Source organism: Trichechus manatus, unplaced genomic scaffold, assembly GCF_000243295.1.
Source record: "Trichechus manatus latirostris isolate Lorelei unplaced genomic scaffold, TriManLat1.0 scaffold00017, whole genome shotgun sequence".
Lineage (NCBI taxonomy): Eukaryota > Metazoa > Chordata > Mammalia > Sirenia > Trichechidae > Trichechus > Trichechus manatus.
Genome location: NW_004443953.1, coordinates 18,209,007 through 18,227,202, shown reverse-complemented (window position 1 = coordinate 18,227,202; position 18,196 = coordinate 18,209,007). Strand labels below are relative to the sequence as shown.

Below are 18,196 nucleotides of genomic sequence, written 5' to 3'. Positions count from 1 at the left end.
GCAGCTGACCGGGGAGGGGGCATGAAAGTGTGTGAAGACATGTGTACTATTTAAACTACAGGGAAAGAAACTTTTATCTCTGCTCTTAATTACTTTCAAGGGCAATTTGAAGTATTGATTTGCCCATTTTCAATCATCTCTCCAATTCCAGGTATGGAAAGGTCTTCTAACATACCATCTCTGCTCACGATCAGAAGGAATCATGGTTCTCCTCCTCCCTAGATGGTCCACAATTACCCCCTTTCTCCAACACACGCCTTTGTGGAAATTCCTAGGAGAACGGGGGGGGGGGGAACCCTTTTAAACATTGCTTTTCCTAGCTCCCCCTGACCTAAAAGTTCTCTCCCACCTATAGCCTGGACATTTTCCCAGCTGTGGATTCAGACGATGTACCACTACAACTCTGTCCCTTCGGAATCACCATCTCTTAAACAGCAATCCTATATTCTGAGTTCCTCCCTTTTATTATGCCTTTTCTGTCTGTCCTTTATTTTTACTTCAGTTGATTCCTCCAGTTTTCTAGTTGCCACAAAGAATTCAAGTGAGGAACCAAAATAGATCACAAGAGTCATAGTAGTTTCTAAAAGCTTCTGACAAGACAGGTCAACAAGTATAAATTTATTATAAAGCATACACACATAATTCATCATGACATCACTGATTTAAAAATATAAAAATGCACCATATTTCCCTGAATTTTTGATTAGGTAATAAAATGTCCAACTTCCTGTTCCTATACTTTCTTATAAAAATATGCCAGTTTTGTGGGTCTTGGAAGATCACACTCTCAGTTTACACTGATGAACACTATACACAATGTACAGAATCAAAGTCATTTTATATAGTTGTAAAGAAGTAAGATAAAACAGATAACTGGTGTTAACACAACTAAATTTTTAAGTGAATGCAACTAGAAGATGAAAGCTTCTGCAGTTATATGATACTGTCTTCTAAAAATTAAGTAACGATGGGTTCCTATTTGTAACTGTCACATAGACACTTGGGTTAAAGGCCTCTTCATAAAACTGCAGACCTATTCAGCTTTTCCCTTCTCAAAAAAGAAAAATATTTCACAGCTCTAAAATAAGGTAGGGAAGAAACACCAGGAAAGTTAAAAGACCTTACCATACCCTATCGATTTTACATTGGTCCTTAAGGTTACAAAATCTGTTTCCATCGAGTTGATTCTGACTCATCATAGTGACCCTATAGGACAGAGTAGAACTGTCCCACAGGGTTTCCAAGAAGCGGCTGGTGGATTCAAACTGCTGACCTTTTGGTTAGCAGCCTGAGCTCTTAACCACTGTGCCACCAGTGTTCCAAGGTCACAAGCCTACCAAATTAAAATGGGAATGGTACTTGTTTCTCAAATTTAACTCGTTTGAATATAGTTCATCCAATCCAATTTCTTAGATTTAGTTTAGTGAACAATGTTCTAAAATATGATAAGATTAGGCATTTCAATCAAAAGGAAAACAAAAAAAGCAATCATTTATTATCTGGGACTCTTAATAGGTCATTAGGCATTAATTTAAAAACACTACAACTTCACACTTTATAGAGGCTAGAATCATAATTCAAATTTTCATAAAGGTATATTAAATTAAAATCACTTTAGACAATTCAAGATCTCATTGACAGAGTTCATTTAAGGTGACAGTTTTGCTACTGTGTTACTGCTCCCACATGATATCATCTTTGCTCAATTTCATTTGAAGATTACGGACTCGTTTTGGATGAAAGTTGCTGTTTTTCTGAAGAGGGCTAGTTTCATGAGAACACTTTCTAGGGCTATTTTTCATGTTCTTTGATCCCTTAGGGTTGCTATCTTCTTGCTGAATACCTGAAGCTTCACTCATCTTTGAGTTTTGAAGTTTTTGTTGAAGTTCACGGACCTGAAGAGAAAAAAAAAAATCTAAAATTTTAGTCTATAATATACTGAAAATATAACCCAAAATAGATGGATTGGATAGAAAGCTTAAAGATTACACAAAATTAAAAAGTTTAATTCAGTAACTTTTTATGTATTAAACAACCATTATACGTCCAACAATGTGCTAGTCAGGTAGAAATATAATGAATAGAACAGTATTTGCTCTCAAGGGGCTTACTGCTCTTATGAGTGGTAAGCATATACGCAACAACTAGAGGATAAATAATTCAAGCCAGGAAAACTTCGAGGAAGACAAAAGGTGTATATTTGAGAAGGCCAAAGTAGGACAAGATCAATGTGGGCTGGAGAAGTTGAGGGGAAGGTTGCACGGAGGATATGAAATGATAAAAACTGGAAAGCAGAGAGGAACGAGAAGGACCTTTCAGATGATATTAGCAGCAAAGCAAAGGATTGTTGCTAGGAATGAGTACCGAGTTTCTATAATTGAATATATTTTACATATATATATATATATATATAAAATGTATTCCTTAATTTAAAGCATTACTGAATAGCAGTTAAAAAAAAAAAGTCAAGGGAATAATCTGATTTCTTTGAAGAGTGTCTGGTAATAATTGGGTAGACAGAATTAAACAAAACTCATTAACCAGCCAAAACTCATTTCTTCAAAGTCTATCCCATTACCTAGTCTATTTCACTTATGCACAGGGCTCTGGGAAAGGCCTAATTTGTAGAGCTGGTCCAGATACTGGGTGAGTACCTGGTGCTCTATTTGCTTAAGAGACAACTTTTATTACAGATATTAAATTTAACATGATATAAGTCATGGAAATTTATGCTGCAAGAGCTGTTATGAAATATGAATCACGTTTTTCAAAATACAATCCATGAACCAACTGCCTCAGTTTTAAAAATATGATTATTCTATTCCTTATATGTTTCTCCATGCAATTCCAAGAAAGTATACAAGTTGTATAATCTTTAACAAACACCATCATACAAAAATATTACTTACTATAGCTTTAAAAGCTAATAAACTAAAAAAAATTGCTTCAAAATGTTCATTTATTTACTGGTCATAAGAATGAAGGTGGTAAAATTCTGCATCCTTTATTACTGTCCTATACAAGAAACAAACAAACAAACAAACAAAAAACCCAAACCCATTGCCGTTGAGTCAATTCCAACTCATAGCAGGAGGCTTATTAGGTTAATGTATCATCAACTTTTATGAATGCTGATTATACTGACAGGAGGAGTAGCTACATAAAGTGACTCAAGGGCTCCTGGAACCCAGGACTCAAGCTATGGAGTCACTGACTTGGGATAAGATATTATATTCCATAATTCTTCTGTTAAAATATTAAAACTACTAAAGCTATTCTTAGTTATTAAGACTTCACACACAAGTAGAGTCTCCCTCACCACCCCTGCCCCACTCACTATAGCCAGCCAAGCACAGATCTCTAAGGAATAGAACACAGTACAGCTTGTTTTGGGAAAGAAGGAATAGTGGTTTTAGGGTTGGAGTACTGCTTGAGGAGCAGGTTTATGTACAGGACTAAATTAGAGACCTGTCACATTACAGCATCATTAAGGCATTAGAAGAGGGAAGGATAAAGGAAAATAATGCTAAAAGAATAACTTGGAAAGCTGCAAAGACAAATTTAACCTACCTCACAATTTCCCCAAAACCAAAATCTGAATACATAACTAAACTTTCTTGTTCCTTTTTCTTTATGTTCCTTATGTTATCTTGGAGAGTGATGTAGGAGGCCCTTGCAGTTCCAAAGGGATAGATGGCTCTATTCTGTAATAGGTCCAAGTGACTACTGTTTATAGCCTTTTCACAAAGCCACACATACAGTCCTCAAATTTGGCCGGTCACATACAGAGATAGAACACCAAATCCACAAATAGTATCTTTTTATTAAAATCTTTTATTAAAACCTTCTTACACTGTTTTGATGCTTCTTTAGTTTGGAAATTTGTTCTGCTTTAATTCCCATTTTCTTCACTAAATGCTCTAGTTCACTTTCTATGTCTTCACAGACTGAATGGCTTTGAGTTTCCTTCATTTGATTTAGTAGTTCTTGATGCTCCCTATGAAAGAAAAGCAAATATCAAACATTGTTATAGTGTATGGTCTATGTCTTTGCCATAATTAAACAATTTTCTATTCACTCATAAATTTTAGAGTTAAATATTAACTCTTCCAAGAGCATCTCCTTCTTTAGTGTTGTCTAATATAAGGTTGCTATGAGTCAGAATCGACTTGATGGTAACGGGTTTTTTTTTTTTTTGGTTTGGAATTAAATCTATAGGGGCAGTGGTGGCACAGTGGTAGAATTCTTGCCTTCTATGTGGGAGACCCAGGTTCTATTTCCAGCCAATGTACCTCACGTGCAGCCTCCTCCCATCTGTCAGCAGAGGCTTACATGTTGCTATGATGCTGAACAGGTTTCAGCGGCACTTCCAGACTAAGATGAACTAGGAAGAAAGGCTTGGTGATCTATTTCTGAAAATCAGTCAATGAAAACTCTATGGATCCAGCAGTCCAATCCACAACCGATCATGGGGACGATGCAAGGACCAGGCAGCATTTTGTTCCATTGTGCATGAGTTCATGATGAGTTGGGAGCCAACTAAATGGCAGCTAACAACAACAACAACAATTAAATCTATGGTAAATATAACCAGTCTCTTGTGATCTGAAGGTCAGACGTATTTAGAAGTATCTTAAGACTTCATGGTTGTTGTGTTGTTAGTTGCTGTCCAGCCGATTCTGATTCATGGCAATCCCATGTGTGCAGAGTAGAACTGCTGTGACCTTTGAGAATCAGATCTCCAGGCCTGTCTTCTGAGGTGCCTGTTGGTAGGTTTGACTGTAGCACCATGTTGCCCAGAAGTCTCCGCCTGTTGGTTGGTTTGAACTGTCAACGTTTCAGCTAGCAGTTGAGCACCACCCAGACTTAGGCCCTTAAGCAATCGTAAAAAACAAAATGAATTCTTCATGTCCCTAGCTAAATGTTCTCATGTCATTAGCTAGAGGCACCAGAGGGCTCTTTAATTCCAACTCTGGAACTTTTGATGTAGAGAGAGAGAGGATCTTTGGAAGAATTCCAACTGTAGAAGTATTTGCCTGAGAAATTCCTGCATTTCATGTTAGTCTCTTCAATGAAGTACTCTCAACAGACCTAGTTATATCTTCTACAGTTGTCCTAGTTTGACTAGCCGGCAAGCCAAATCACATATGTTCTAGAATTGAGTACACAGTAAAATTGGGGGCATAAAATATGTATCCCATACAGTATCTTGCTTACTATGAATGTTTCAAAATTTGTAATGCTGACTAGCTAGAGTTTAAAACAAGGAAATGAATTCCTACTTGTCTAATCAAATCATTCATTTAACTGAATTTTTTTTTTAAAGCATAACTTTTCTTATAAAAGCTTTTGTGATTTATAATCTAAAATCACCAGACCCAATTTGTTAGAATGACAATAATAGCTATCAGTCAAGAGCTTGGGAAAACAGAAACTCCTCAGACTGGAAAAGTAATAATTACATACAATTGAAAATTTAAATAGTAATAATAAATGCAATGAAAAATCAGTGACAACAAATCTGCAGATCAAGATAAAATAAGCACAAATGGCCAACCAAATAAGGCCTTTAAGAATTTATAAGTGGAGAAAAATGATCTCTAAAATCTTTTTACTTTTCCTTGATAAAGAATAAAAATACTTACATATTCATTTGGTCCAGCTCATCTTGCATTGCCATCAAAAGTTCAGACAAATTATCACAAATGGAGACAGACTTTTCTGGGTCAGGAGGTACAGCTTTACATTGGGGAGTTGTACTAGGCTTATGGAGACATCGAGGCTCAGGTGCTTTAGAATGCTTCTGAAGGGTGTGCGGGCCACAATCTCGCATCATCTGCAGGAGGTTTTGCACACTTGCATTCCCAGAATGGCTTGTACTGACCAACTTAAGGGGAAAAGCAACAGCTGAGAACAATTTCAAATGACTGGTGGTATTTAAATACTACTTAAAATAAAGCAGGAGTTTGTTTTGAACAATTATCTTCATTTTTTGCCCCCTACCTTCCCAGGCACAAAAGGCGGTGCTCCAAACTTTAGATAACTTTCCTGAGGCAGTCCTCTCTGTAAACATTTAGTTTTCTAAAGAGTATAAGGGAAAAAGTAAGAAAACAAAACAAAACTCTGAAAACTCAACAGTACAAACCCAAACAATCCAATCAGAAAATAGGCAAAACACATGGACAGATATTTCACTGATGAGGACATATAGATGGCAAATAAACACATGAAAAGAAATTCATCATTAGCCATTAGGGAAACGCAAATTAAAACTCAATCACTATCTTCTTATCAGAATGGCCAAAATAAAAAATAGTGACAACACCAGATGCTGGCGACGATGCAGAGAAACTCGATCACTCATCCATTGTTGGTCGGAATGTAAAATGGTACAGCCATTCTGGAAAACACTTTGGCAGTTTCTTATGAAACTAAACATCTAATTAAGAATATGACCCAGAAATTGCACTCTTGGGCATTTATCCCAGAGAAATGAAAACCTATGTTTACACAAAAACCTGTAAACAAATGTTCATAGCAGCTTTATTTTTAATAGCCAAAAATTGAATTAACCCCAAATGTCCTTCAGTAGGTGAACAGCTAAATACACTGTGGTAGATTCATACCATGAAATACTATGCAACAATAAAAATAATATATTGATACATGCAACAACTTGGATGGATCTCCAGGGAACTAGGGGAGTAAAGAAAGCCAGTTCCAAAAGGTTACATACTGTATGATTTCATTTGTATAACACTGTTGAAATAACAAAATTATGGGTGGTGCAAAACAGCTAAGCCCTCAGCTGCTAGCGGAAAGGTTGGTGGTTTGAACCCACACAGAGGTGCCTCAGAAGACAGGCCTGGCAATCTGCTTCCACAAGGTCACAGCCTTGAAAACCCTGCAGAGCACAGTTCTACTCTGACACACATAGGGTTGCCATGAGTCAGAATTGATTCAATGGCAATCAACAACAACAAAAAGCCAGTCCCAAAAGGTTATATACTATATGATTCCATTTATGTAACATTGTTGAAATAACAAAATTATAGAGGTGGAAAAAGATTAGAAGTTGCTGGGGGTTAAGGACGGGGGATGTATGGTTATAATGAAGTAGCATGAGGGACCCTTGTAGTGCTGGAACAGTTTTGTATCTTGATTGTGGTGATGATTACATGAACTTACACATTAAAAAAAACAAATCCAGAGAATGATAAACACTAATTCAGAACTATGGATACCCCTGGGGGGCAGGGGATGCAATTTAGAAGGGGCATATGTGGCGCTTCAACAGTGTTGGTAATGTTCTATTTCTTAAGAAGGGTGGTGAGTACATCACTGCCAATTTTATTATTATTCTGTAAGTAGGCATTTTTTATTATATACACTCTTTGACAAAAAATTTTAAAAAATTGCTAACTACATTCTTAAACTCAAAGAATAATTTAATTTATTTTGCTAATCACTTTTACTGGAGAGATTGAACTGTTTTTATTGAAAGGATTAAACATCCCAATTTGTCCATGACTGAGAGAGTTCCTGGGAGGCAGGACTTTCAGTGCTAAAACCAGGAAACGCTCAGACAAACCAGGATGAGTTGGTCACCCTAGTTAACACTGTAGCAAGAGAATAATCCACAAATTGACAATATTCTATAAGGAAAACAAAATATTCCCAGTTCTAAATGGAAATTTAGATGCCTTAACTGTTATAATCACTAGATATTTTAAAAAGCTAATTAAATAAAATGGATTAGAGGTAGATAAATCATAAAAGTTTGTGAGTCAGTTCTTATTCTCTTAGACTTACTTGGTGGCCTTGGATATTCTGTGCCTTAGAAATAGGAATTTCAAGTAATAGAAAATGATCTCGTCTAATGCTACTTCAAGCAGTTATAATTAAGAGCAAAAGAAATTTAATTTAATTCTTCTAGTCATTGAACTGAATGAGGTCTCCAATTACAGTCTAACCTTTTAAAAAAATAAGGAAAGTGTCAGAAAGAAAGGCTTCCATTATCTTCTTACAATATTTGGACAGTCTCTAGATTCTTTACTTCCACACTCACCTTTTCATACTGCTGTCAGTTACCGTCTAGAAGTACAGCTCTAATCATGTCCCTACTCTTCTCAAAAACTTTCAATGGTTTGTAACTGTTTACAGAATAAAAGTTCAAATTCTTAACATGGCATTGGAGGTTGGCCATAATCTTCCTCCAAGTTATATTTTCAATTTTAACTAACTATGCCCCATTTTGGAGTCTCTGGGTGATGCAAACGGTTAAGAACATGGTTACTAACTGAATGGTTGGCAATTACAATCCACCCAGAGGCGCGTCGGAAGAAAGATCTGGGCATCTACTTCTAAAAAATCAGCCATTAAAAGCCCTATGGAGCACAGTTCTATTCTTGAAACACATGGGGTCACCATGAGTTGGAACTGACAAGATGGCAACTTATTATTATTTTTTTTTAATGCCCCATCTCATCCCCAATACTGAACTATGACCTATTGGTTCCCAGAAAAACAAATTGTTTCTTCAGACTGTAATGCACTTTTCCTCTTCACCTCTGTCTGTCAATACTTATTAATTCTCTAAGGCTGCCTTTAATGCTGCTTCTTGCATGACTTCTCACATATTTCTTCATCTGCATAGCACATAATATTTTGCTTATGCCTGTATTAAGCTTTTATTATACTGTGTATTATATTTGTATCTTTATTTGATTCTCTATGTTTTATGTATCTCTTTATCACCTACAGGTACCAGTGTATGCAAATCAAAAAGTATTAAGTGTGGTGAACTACTTCCAGGATATGGAGAAATAGTCTCAGGGGGATGAGCAGGAATCTCATAGAGGCCTCGTAAAATCTGACACTACCTTCAGCAACATTTGTGCTCCTTCCATCTTTAAAGGGAGGCATTATTATCTGTAGGACCCATGAACTTGAGATTTGAACTAGGTATTTTTTTTTTTGTAGGTTTTTTTTTTGTTGTTGTTGAGGTGAAATTCATATACCATAAAATTAACCATTTTGAAGTAAAGAATTCAGTGGCATTTAGCATTCAAAATGTTGTGTAACTACCACCTCTATCTAGTTCCAAAACATTTTCATCATCTCAAAAAGGAAACCTCTCACCCATTAAGCAGTTGCTCCTAATCTTCCCTCTCTCCAGCCCCTGGCAACTACCAGTCTGTGTTCTATTTCTATGGATTTACCTATTCTGAATATTTCATATAAATGGAATCATACAATATGTGACCTTTTATGTCTGGCTTCTTTCAGTTAGCATAACGTTACTGAGAGTCATTCACTTTGTAGCACGTATCAGTTCTTCACTCCTTTTTAAGGCTGAATAATATTCTATTGTGTATGTATATACCACAATTTGTTTATTCAATCATCCACTGATGGAAATTTGGGCTGTTTCCACTTTTTGGCTACTGTGAATAGTGTAGCTATGAACATGAGTGTACATGCATTTGTTTGAGTTTTCAATTCTTTTGAGTATATACATAGAAGTGGAATTGCTGGGTCAAGTGGTAGTTCTCTGTTTAACTTTTGGAGTGAACTAAGTACTTTTATAAAGTGATTTTACAATTAATGACTCTTTCTCTTCTTTTCCAGGAGCTCCCTTTCCTCTCCTTCATTTCTTTTCTGTTACTTCTCTCCTTGTATCTTCACTATTTTTACAATGAATAGGTAAATTGTTTAAAAATAATTTCCATTAACACACCAGACAACGGATGCCATAAAGCCTAAATATAAAAATAGGTCAATATTTTTTCCACTTGCATGTTATTTACACTGGTTGTAAATAACTTGCATAAACAAGAAACAAAGCAAATATTTAAGGAAGGAAATAAGCAAAAAACGTAAAGTTGCATTGGGAAAATGTTTTTATTATTGTAGCTTGAAAATTCTTTAAAAAAAAAATTACAAAAGATGAAGCCAGAGTATTGAACAGTAATTCTTATTTATGCAATAAAAGAGTAGCCAAAGATAAGTATAATGGTCTCTCCATTATACTGCCCACAAGGTGGGCCTATGTTGGTGCCCAGAATTCTCAAACAGCATCCCTGGCTCCCACAGTGAATGGCACACAGAAACCCTCACTACATGCATATGAAGTAAATAGTAATAGTAGTCATCAAAACTATAATTTCAGAGTCATAAGATTAAAAGGGATTAAAATTATTCTTCTTGGCATTATATATAATTAAGAAGGTTTAATGCAATATATCCAAAACATCAAGTCATCTAAACAAAATATTGATCAATCTATAAAGTACTAACTCACCAATTTATCCCTATTTTTAGGCAATCCTAAGGATATAAGCATAGAAAGAACAAATGATTATAAATTCCCTATAGGAATGATTTTACAGACCTATAATTTAATATTATACCCTTGTTTTTTTTTAATGCACGTATTATATAAAACTGCTATTTCAGTCAGCATCTATATTACATTGTTTAGTGTCTCTTTTATAAAGTATCACAAAATAAATTTCTCTAAGAGTTTAGCACTAGGAAAAAGTCTGTCTTTCTAGAAAAACTGGAATTCTTCCTGTTATTTCACTAAGACAGCTATATAGCCCATTATACATGCTCTTTTTTCCTCTGGTTGTCAAACTCATTGCTAAGTTTTGTGCTCAACTGTTGTTACTTTAACCTAGGTTTTATGGAATTCTCTGTTCTTATACCTAACACAATCATCACTTGACTCATGCTTTTATTCCCATTTGGTAGCACTGCATATCTTTGATTATAAATCTCTTCAAGTCTTTCTTAGAAACAGGTAGGTATAAACATTAAAAAAGTGAATAAGTAAGTATTAGCAAATAAGGATAGAATGTTGCTTGAAAAACAGTTTTATACGCATACCTTTGAAGATTTCTTCTTTCCCTTGGAGTGTTTTGGATTTGAAACAGAAGACATTAAAATTCTGCTGATTTCAAGTCCAGTTTGAAGCTATAATGGTAAAGAAAAAACATAAAATTGATTTGTAACAAGCGTCTCAAAAACATAAAAATGTGAAATCAGGTTATAAATTTATAAATACAAAAATGTTTTTTGAAGAAGAAAAGAAAACCTTTTTTTGGTGAAAAGTTATTAGTCTCTTAGTAATTACAACCATTTTATATTTATGAGAATACATTATTTAATACATCTATGAAAACAATCTATCCCAGGAGTCCTTTCAATTGCGAATATATATATATATATTTGTCAGAATTTCAAGAAATCAAAAAAAAAAAAACCTCTTGGTAATGCATCCAAGTATATATGAATATACTGGCTAACTGATTGAGAGTTTCATTATTATAGCAAAAAGAGACAAAACTAACATTCTAGGAAGCGTAAATTAGTCTAGAACATAGATTTCAGTTAATGAAAAGTATAATAAGGCATATGTGGCTTACTGTGATAGACTATGTAGTATTCTATTTACCTCAGAAGCTTTGTCCTGAAATAGCTTACGCTGATGTTCTTCTTCCTTAAGTTTTTCCTCTAAATGTTTAATCTTGTCCTGCAAAAGAATAAAAAACTAGGATTGTTATATAAAACCTAGAGCCAAATATCTTTTGTGCCTTTTCCAAATAGAGTCCTAATGGGTATTGATTCTTAAGAGTTTGGCAAGCTAAAGCAGAGTGAAAGAAAAAGGACTTGCAAAAGATGCCAAGATCTTTCTTGGCTTTCTTCCTAGGCTTCTTTACCTGCTATTACATATGAGAACAAAGGGAAAGCAAAGAATGTAATACACTCATAGGCTTTATTAAGTTCCAGCAACAAAGTCATATGATGAAACTTTTGGGGGTGTTAAAGAAGACGTATTAGAAATATAAGATAGGGTCCTTGTTACTTAAGAGTTTATACTCTACTTAGGGAAACGAGAGTGGCATACATGAAACAAACAACAAAGCAATGTTTATGATCTGATCCAGACCATGTACACACTATATAGCCTTATACACAATATTTAAGTATTACATCTTCTACCTGTGGTGTAACTCAGAATAGGACAGTACTAGTTCAAAGTGGGAGTTTCCTGAGTGTTGGAGAACTCACGGAAGGCTTCATAGAGGAAACAAGACTTGAAGAAAGTTCTATGAAATTGATAGGTTTTGGGAGGGGAAAAAGGAGGGTATTTGGAGGGGATGTAGGATAGGCTTAATTTATCTGCAAATGGTGAAAGACAATCTTTTCAATACCTTTTTAAGTAAATTATCTAACAAATGAAAATATTCTGCCTTGCTAGAAGTCACAATTACAATATTACGTTCAAAAGGCAAGCTCATTCATGCCATGACAGAACACGTTAGCTTTCCATCTTGGCAGACAGGAATTCACATCTGAATTACTATAAATGAAGCTTTAGGAATCTAATACAAAATTTACTGTATATTCACATACAAAGCCAATTTAACACCAAAGATTTATTCCTGGCATCATCATTTCAAAGAAACAAGTGGAGGCTTACCTCGGCAGTTTTCTGAGTTGTTGTAAGTCTAAAACATTCTTTTTCTAAGACGTCAAGCTTGTCAAGTTTTGCATGCAGCTTCAAATGATCTTGCTCTTTTTCCCTTTGAAGCTGGGCCTGGAAAGGATAAAAAACAAAATCTGAATTTGGCAAGTGATGCCAATGGCTCAAGAATAATACAATTTCTGAGTATCCAAAGCACAATATAAATCTGTCATAAGAAACATGTGCATACTTTAGGTGCTTACAAGCAAAGAACAAAAAAATTGAATGCTTTTAAGGAGCAAATACAATGTGCAAAAACAAACAAACAAAAAAGAAGTGCTAAGTTATCATCAATGGCACATCTATGCTTCTTTATATAACATTTTTACTAAGGGCAAAACCACATTAAATAAACAGTCATTCACAAGGTAACCGAACCTACTCATAGAAAATCAGCTATGAGAGGAATAAAGCATAAAAAGAAGATGGAAAAAAAGAAAGCAACATGTAGAAACTGAATAATGAGGGCAGGATTTCCCTTCTCCTTATATCAGGTATTTGGAATTTTAGGGTCACTTTGTAGCTCTTGGAGATAATGAGTGATCCAGCTGCTAACAGTCCTCCATCCACTTGAGAAGCCCCTCTCCTGTTAAAATTTATGTTTTTGAATAGGTAATACACGCAAATGAACAAAAATAAAGTACAAAAAATGTACTATGAAAAAGAGGTGTCTCTATCTCTCTCTCCTGACCCCAAACCACCTAGCTGTCCTCCACAGAAACAGTCACCAGTATCTTCTGTATTGTTCCAGAGATATTGTATGCATTTACACACATTTACATTTATCTTCAGTTTTTCAATCCATCTACAAATGCTAGCATATCTTACATGTTGCTGTTTTCATCTTGCTTTCTTTTACCTAACAATATGTATTGGAGATCATTCAATAGAGAAGACTCAGCCTTTATAAAATATTTGATACATGCAAAATTATACAGAAGTATAAATTATGAAGCATAATGTTAAAATGTACATCTACAAATAATTACTCAACTTAAAAACTGTAACATTAACAGTACCTTTTAATTTATCATGTGCTACTCCCTAAATGAAGGCCCACTTCCTCCTCAGAGATAACCGTGTTCATGAAATTTGTATTAATCGTGCAGTTGCTTTTCTTTATAATTTTAACTAACATGGGTGGATTCCTAAATTTAGGTATTATTTATTATATGTGGTTTTTTGGGCTTGTTTTGACTCAATATTATGTTTCAAAAATTAATCCATGTTGTTGTGTCTAGTTGTAGCTCATTCATTTTCGCTGCTATACAACAGCCCATTGTGTGAATATCCTGTAATGGACATTTGGACTGATTCCAGTATTCTCCAATTATGAACAAGCACCATGAATATTTTTGTACATGTCTGCTAACGTACATTCACAAGAATCTCAGTGGGCGATAAACAATCAATTTAGTGGGTCAAGATAAGCATTAAAAAACTGACAGGAAAATATGTCATTTCATTAAACATATTGGTAAGTACTGTTTCATTAAACATTTGTTTCAGTTACACATATACAGATACATGTGCATATTTATATATGGCTTTGTAGTAGTATTCACTATTGTGGCTTTCTATCAACAAAGACTGAAAGAGTTCTGGCCCTGATGGAATAACTGGTACCAGATCAGTCTTCCCTCATTAACCTACCATAAATTGGATGAAATACATGAAGCAACTGTTTCAGATGTTAGACAACAGACAGCATAGGACTGTGATCCCTAAGATAAAGAGAACACATAAGGTAAGCCTCAGGACTGCCCCAGCTTTCTGCCTGGAGATACCTTCAGGACTGCCATATAGGGAGGTGAGCTTAAACAGGGCATGGTGGCCAGGCTGAGCAGAGGAGGTAGAAACCAGAGCTGATGGCTGTTAAGGTGGCTGAATATGCAGGCAAAGTATAGGAAAGGAGGAAGTTGTAGAGAGCTGAAGCTCCATAAATATACACAGGGGTCCCTTTTAACCCACTTTAGCTGAATAGTAAGCTCCACATGTGCAGAATAAGAAACTGTGAGGTCTGGAAGAAACGAGCGACTACAGAGCTGAATGACAGAGGTCACACAGTGCTGGGAGCAACGTTCGAACTAGCTAGATTTGTGAGACCTCACTGAACACCCTGGGTATTCAGTTGAGACCGCTTGCCCTCCAAGAAAAGCTACACTTTATGAATTATGAATTACTCTAGTCCTAGAGTAAAGGTTTCTCTAGACCTCCCTTAACAAAGCTTAAAAATAAGCTTTGATGGCATCAAGCTGATCTGCCAGTAAATTAACTGCCTGCCAGAAAAAAAGCCAACACTCTTTAAAAGAAGATAACAAGATTCAGACTCAACAGTGTCTAACATGTAACTTAAAATTACTGAAAATACAAAAAGCCAGAAAAATTTAATCCACAACTAAAAAATGTCAATAGAAACAGACCTAGAAATGACTGAGATGTTGAAATTAGCAGACAAGGCCTTTAAAACTGTTATTATAAATATAATCAAGGATGGAAACAGAAAGACGGGCATAATATGTAAACAGATGGGGAATGTCAGTAGAGAAGGGGAAGCTACAAAAGAGGACCAAATGGAAATTCTAGAACTGAAAAATACATCCGAAATGAGAAATTTACTGGATAGGCTTAATGACAGATTAGACACTTCAGAAGAAAAAGTCAGTAAACATGAAGAAAGGGCAACAGAAACTATCCAAACTGAAGCATAGAGAGAAAAAAGCCTGAAAAACAATAACACAGTTTAGATGACCTGTGTTCTAAGACATGTTTAATCATTTAAAGCTCCAGAGGAGAGGAAAGGGAGGTTGAAAAGAATAATTATTTGAAGAAATAACGGTTAAAAATGTTCCAAATTTGACAAAAAAATATTAACCAACAGATCCAATAATCTCAACAAACCTAAGCAGAATAAATAACAAAGAAAACCACACTTAGGCATATCATTAGCAAATTTTTGAAAACCAATGATGAAGGGAAAATCTTAAAAGCAGCCTGAGAAATGATGACACATTACATATACAGGAATGAAAATAAGAATTCTCATTAGAATGAAAGCCAGAAAACAAACAGAACATCTTAAATGTGCTGAAAGGAAAAAAAAAAAATACAAAAAACCAAAAACCCTGCCAACCAGAATTCTATATCCAGCAAAAAAATCCTTCAAAAATGATGGCAAAATAAAGATTTTTCCAACTATAAAAGAGAATTCTCTCAGCATACCTGCACTACAAGAAATTATAAAGTAAGTACTTCAGACTGAAGGAAACTGTTACCAAAACTGAACCTACACAGAGTAATGAAAAGCACTTGAAATAGTAAAAAATGTGGAGATATATATATATATATATATATTTCTCAATTCTTAACTTATTAAATTATATTATCATACCATATAGAAAATACGTTCACCTGTTGTTCTAGGATTATATTCTTCTCTCGCTCTGCATTGAGAACCATTCTCTTTGTATACTCTAGTTGCTTCTCTAGAAGAGCACAGCGAGACTGGGCTGAACTTAACTGTATACTTATATCTATGAAAAAGACAAAATAATGAGTCAATTAGTTGGTTATCACATAGATTAGAGAGCTGGGTATCATGATAAATACATTATGTGAACTCAATCAAGAACTAACAGTTCAAAGCTTCTTTAGTTCTAAGTCTCCCCCTAGGGACTCAAGGACATACTTCTGAAAGTAAAGGATGGCTGTGTGGGATGATAAATATTCTAGTTATTCCTAGAAAATGACACCATCTGGAAAAACAGAAGATCTGAAGTCTCTTCCTTATCATCACATTTCTACTCTTTCAGGAAACTCAGGTATACGCATTCTATCATTCCTATTTTCCTCTGCTCTTCACTACTTACAGCACAGTCAATTCCTTAAGGAATAAGAAACCCCTTTCTAATCCTTTAACTTATTACTTTCCTCAGTTCTTTCTTCCATTTTTTTTTATTGTCTTTCTTCTATTTTTGTCCAATTAGAAAATTTTTCTTTCCACTTCTTCATTTTATTTGTAAGTCAAAATACAAACTTAAGTCTCGTTTATGAAGGTGAGTATAGTGTCACAGTAAAAAAAAAGGTTCTAAGTTTTAAGTGAAAATATATACCATAAAGGCTTATGTCCTAAATCTCTAAAACTCGTGTCCAAATGTCTTTTCATAATTTCCAGAGACCTCCACCTATTGCCCAATCTCAAATTTTATGAAATTATTTTTTATTCATTTTTATAGTTTTTATATTGTTTAATTACTACTGTTGCTTTATATTTTCCAAATAAAAATAGTTCTAACTGAAAATATAAAGCATTCTAGTTACATTATGGATTATACTGTATTTTGTTGGTTATTCTGAAAATATTCCAATTTCTAAATACAACTTGCCTAAGAACTTAATTTTTCTTTTGATCTAAGAATATATCAACTGCCCCCAAATATCAAAATGTCTGAGAACTAAGGCCTCAAGGTCTGCATGTATATAAGAAAGATATTTCAGTAAATCTGTTTGGACTGGGAATATTACTTTTAAACTGTAAACTTTAGTAACCCCTCCATTTCTGGGAACTACTGCATTTTCTTACCTTTTTTCTGCTTTATCAGTTCCTGGTGTGCCAGATTTCGCTCATTTGTTTCATTCTCCAAGGCCTTTTTATACTGTGCAGCTTCTTTGGACAGTATGTTCAGGTTATCTTCAGCTTGTGTTCTCTCTAGCTCTAAACGATGAATCTTGTCCTGAAGAGTTTTTAGGGCTAAAATAAGAGCTGCTGAAAAACAAAAATTTGCTTGAGGCTTTAAGTTGGAGTTTTTAAGCACTGACAATCGCAGTAACATGTAAAAACGGGCAGTATATTTTTGTTAGTGAGCCAGAAAAATGTACAGTAATGTATATTCCTCATAAAATAAAAAAATAATAAATCACTAAAACTCTAAAGAGGGACAAATTTTCTCTAACATATCTTTTAAAAACAATATATCCATGATTGTATTCAGTGATTTTCTAGGGTTCAGAATGATAATAACTGCAATCTTAATTTAATAAAATAAATATTTTCAAATCTCAAATATATCAAACCTCAAAAGAAGACAATGTCAAGTCTGGGTGTATAAGAGTCTGGATATGGATAAAGAAAGTTAAAATACAGTATATGCTACTTAACATGGAAATTTAGGATTAAAGTTAAAGGTTTTTCTCAATCTTTGATGTATTCAGTTTTAGTCAAATCTCGGTCATTTATCATTTCAATGTCCAAGATATAGTGTTAACAATCAGGATCTATTAGGTAAAATATAGCTTCTTCCATTAGAAAAAAATATAATTTAATTGTTTACCTGATGTTAGGATTGAATGATTATAAGTAGTAAACATGTACTACTGTGATTTCTATTCAACTATATTAATATCTTCTTAGTTCAGATAAGTTCACAGTTATAAATTTTCAAATATTATTTTATACTTTCTATTAAGTTATAACTTAACTGCTAAACTACCAAAATAGAGGTGAAAGGAATACAAATAATTATTATAGGTTAACTTTAATATAGTTTAAAGCTAATTATAGTCAGTCCTGGGTTACGAATGAGATTCATTCGTACGTATTTAAGTCAAATTTGTAAGTTGGAACAAGTACATAAGTTCTTCTTTAGCCTTACTTTAGTGCGAGAA

The 18,196-nt window shown here is 34.4% G+C and overlaps 1 protein-coding gene across 4 annotated transcripts in view; it reads right to left on the bottom strand.

The window, feature by feature from the left end:
- Positions 1-350: 350 nt before the first annotated feature.
- CEP57L1 (centrosomal protein 57 like 1) overlaps positions 351-18,196 on the bottom strand; it is a 55,781-nt gene continuing 37,935 nt past the window's right edge. For 3 of the 4 annotated variants that reach the window (XM_023727632.1, XM_023727633.1, XM_023727635.1), the window contains 9 exons: positions 17,115-17,297; positions 15,944-16,065; positions 12,488-12,604; positions 11,459-11,536; positions 10,891-10,977; positions 6,004-6,081; positions 5,646-5,887; positions 3,853-3,997; positions 351-1,895 (listed from right to left, as the gene is read on the bottom strand). In XM_023727632.1, the coding sequence (XP_023583400.1) occupies positions 1,674-1,895; positions 3,853-3,997; positions 5,646-5,887; positions 6,004-6,081; positions 10,891-10,977; positions 11,459-11,536; positions 12,488-12,604; positions 15,944-16,065; positions 17,115-17,297 (1,274 nt within the window). In that variant the 3' untranslated portion in view covers positions 351-1,673. The remainder of the gene's footprint in view (positions 1,896-3,852; positions 3,998-5,645; positions 5,888-6,003; positions 6,082-10,890; positions 10,978-11,458; positions 11,537-12,487; positions 12,605-15,943; positions 16,066-17,114; positions 17,298-18,196) is intronic. The other variant, XM_023727634.1, reaches the window with a different exon arrangement.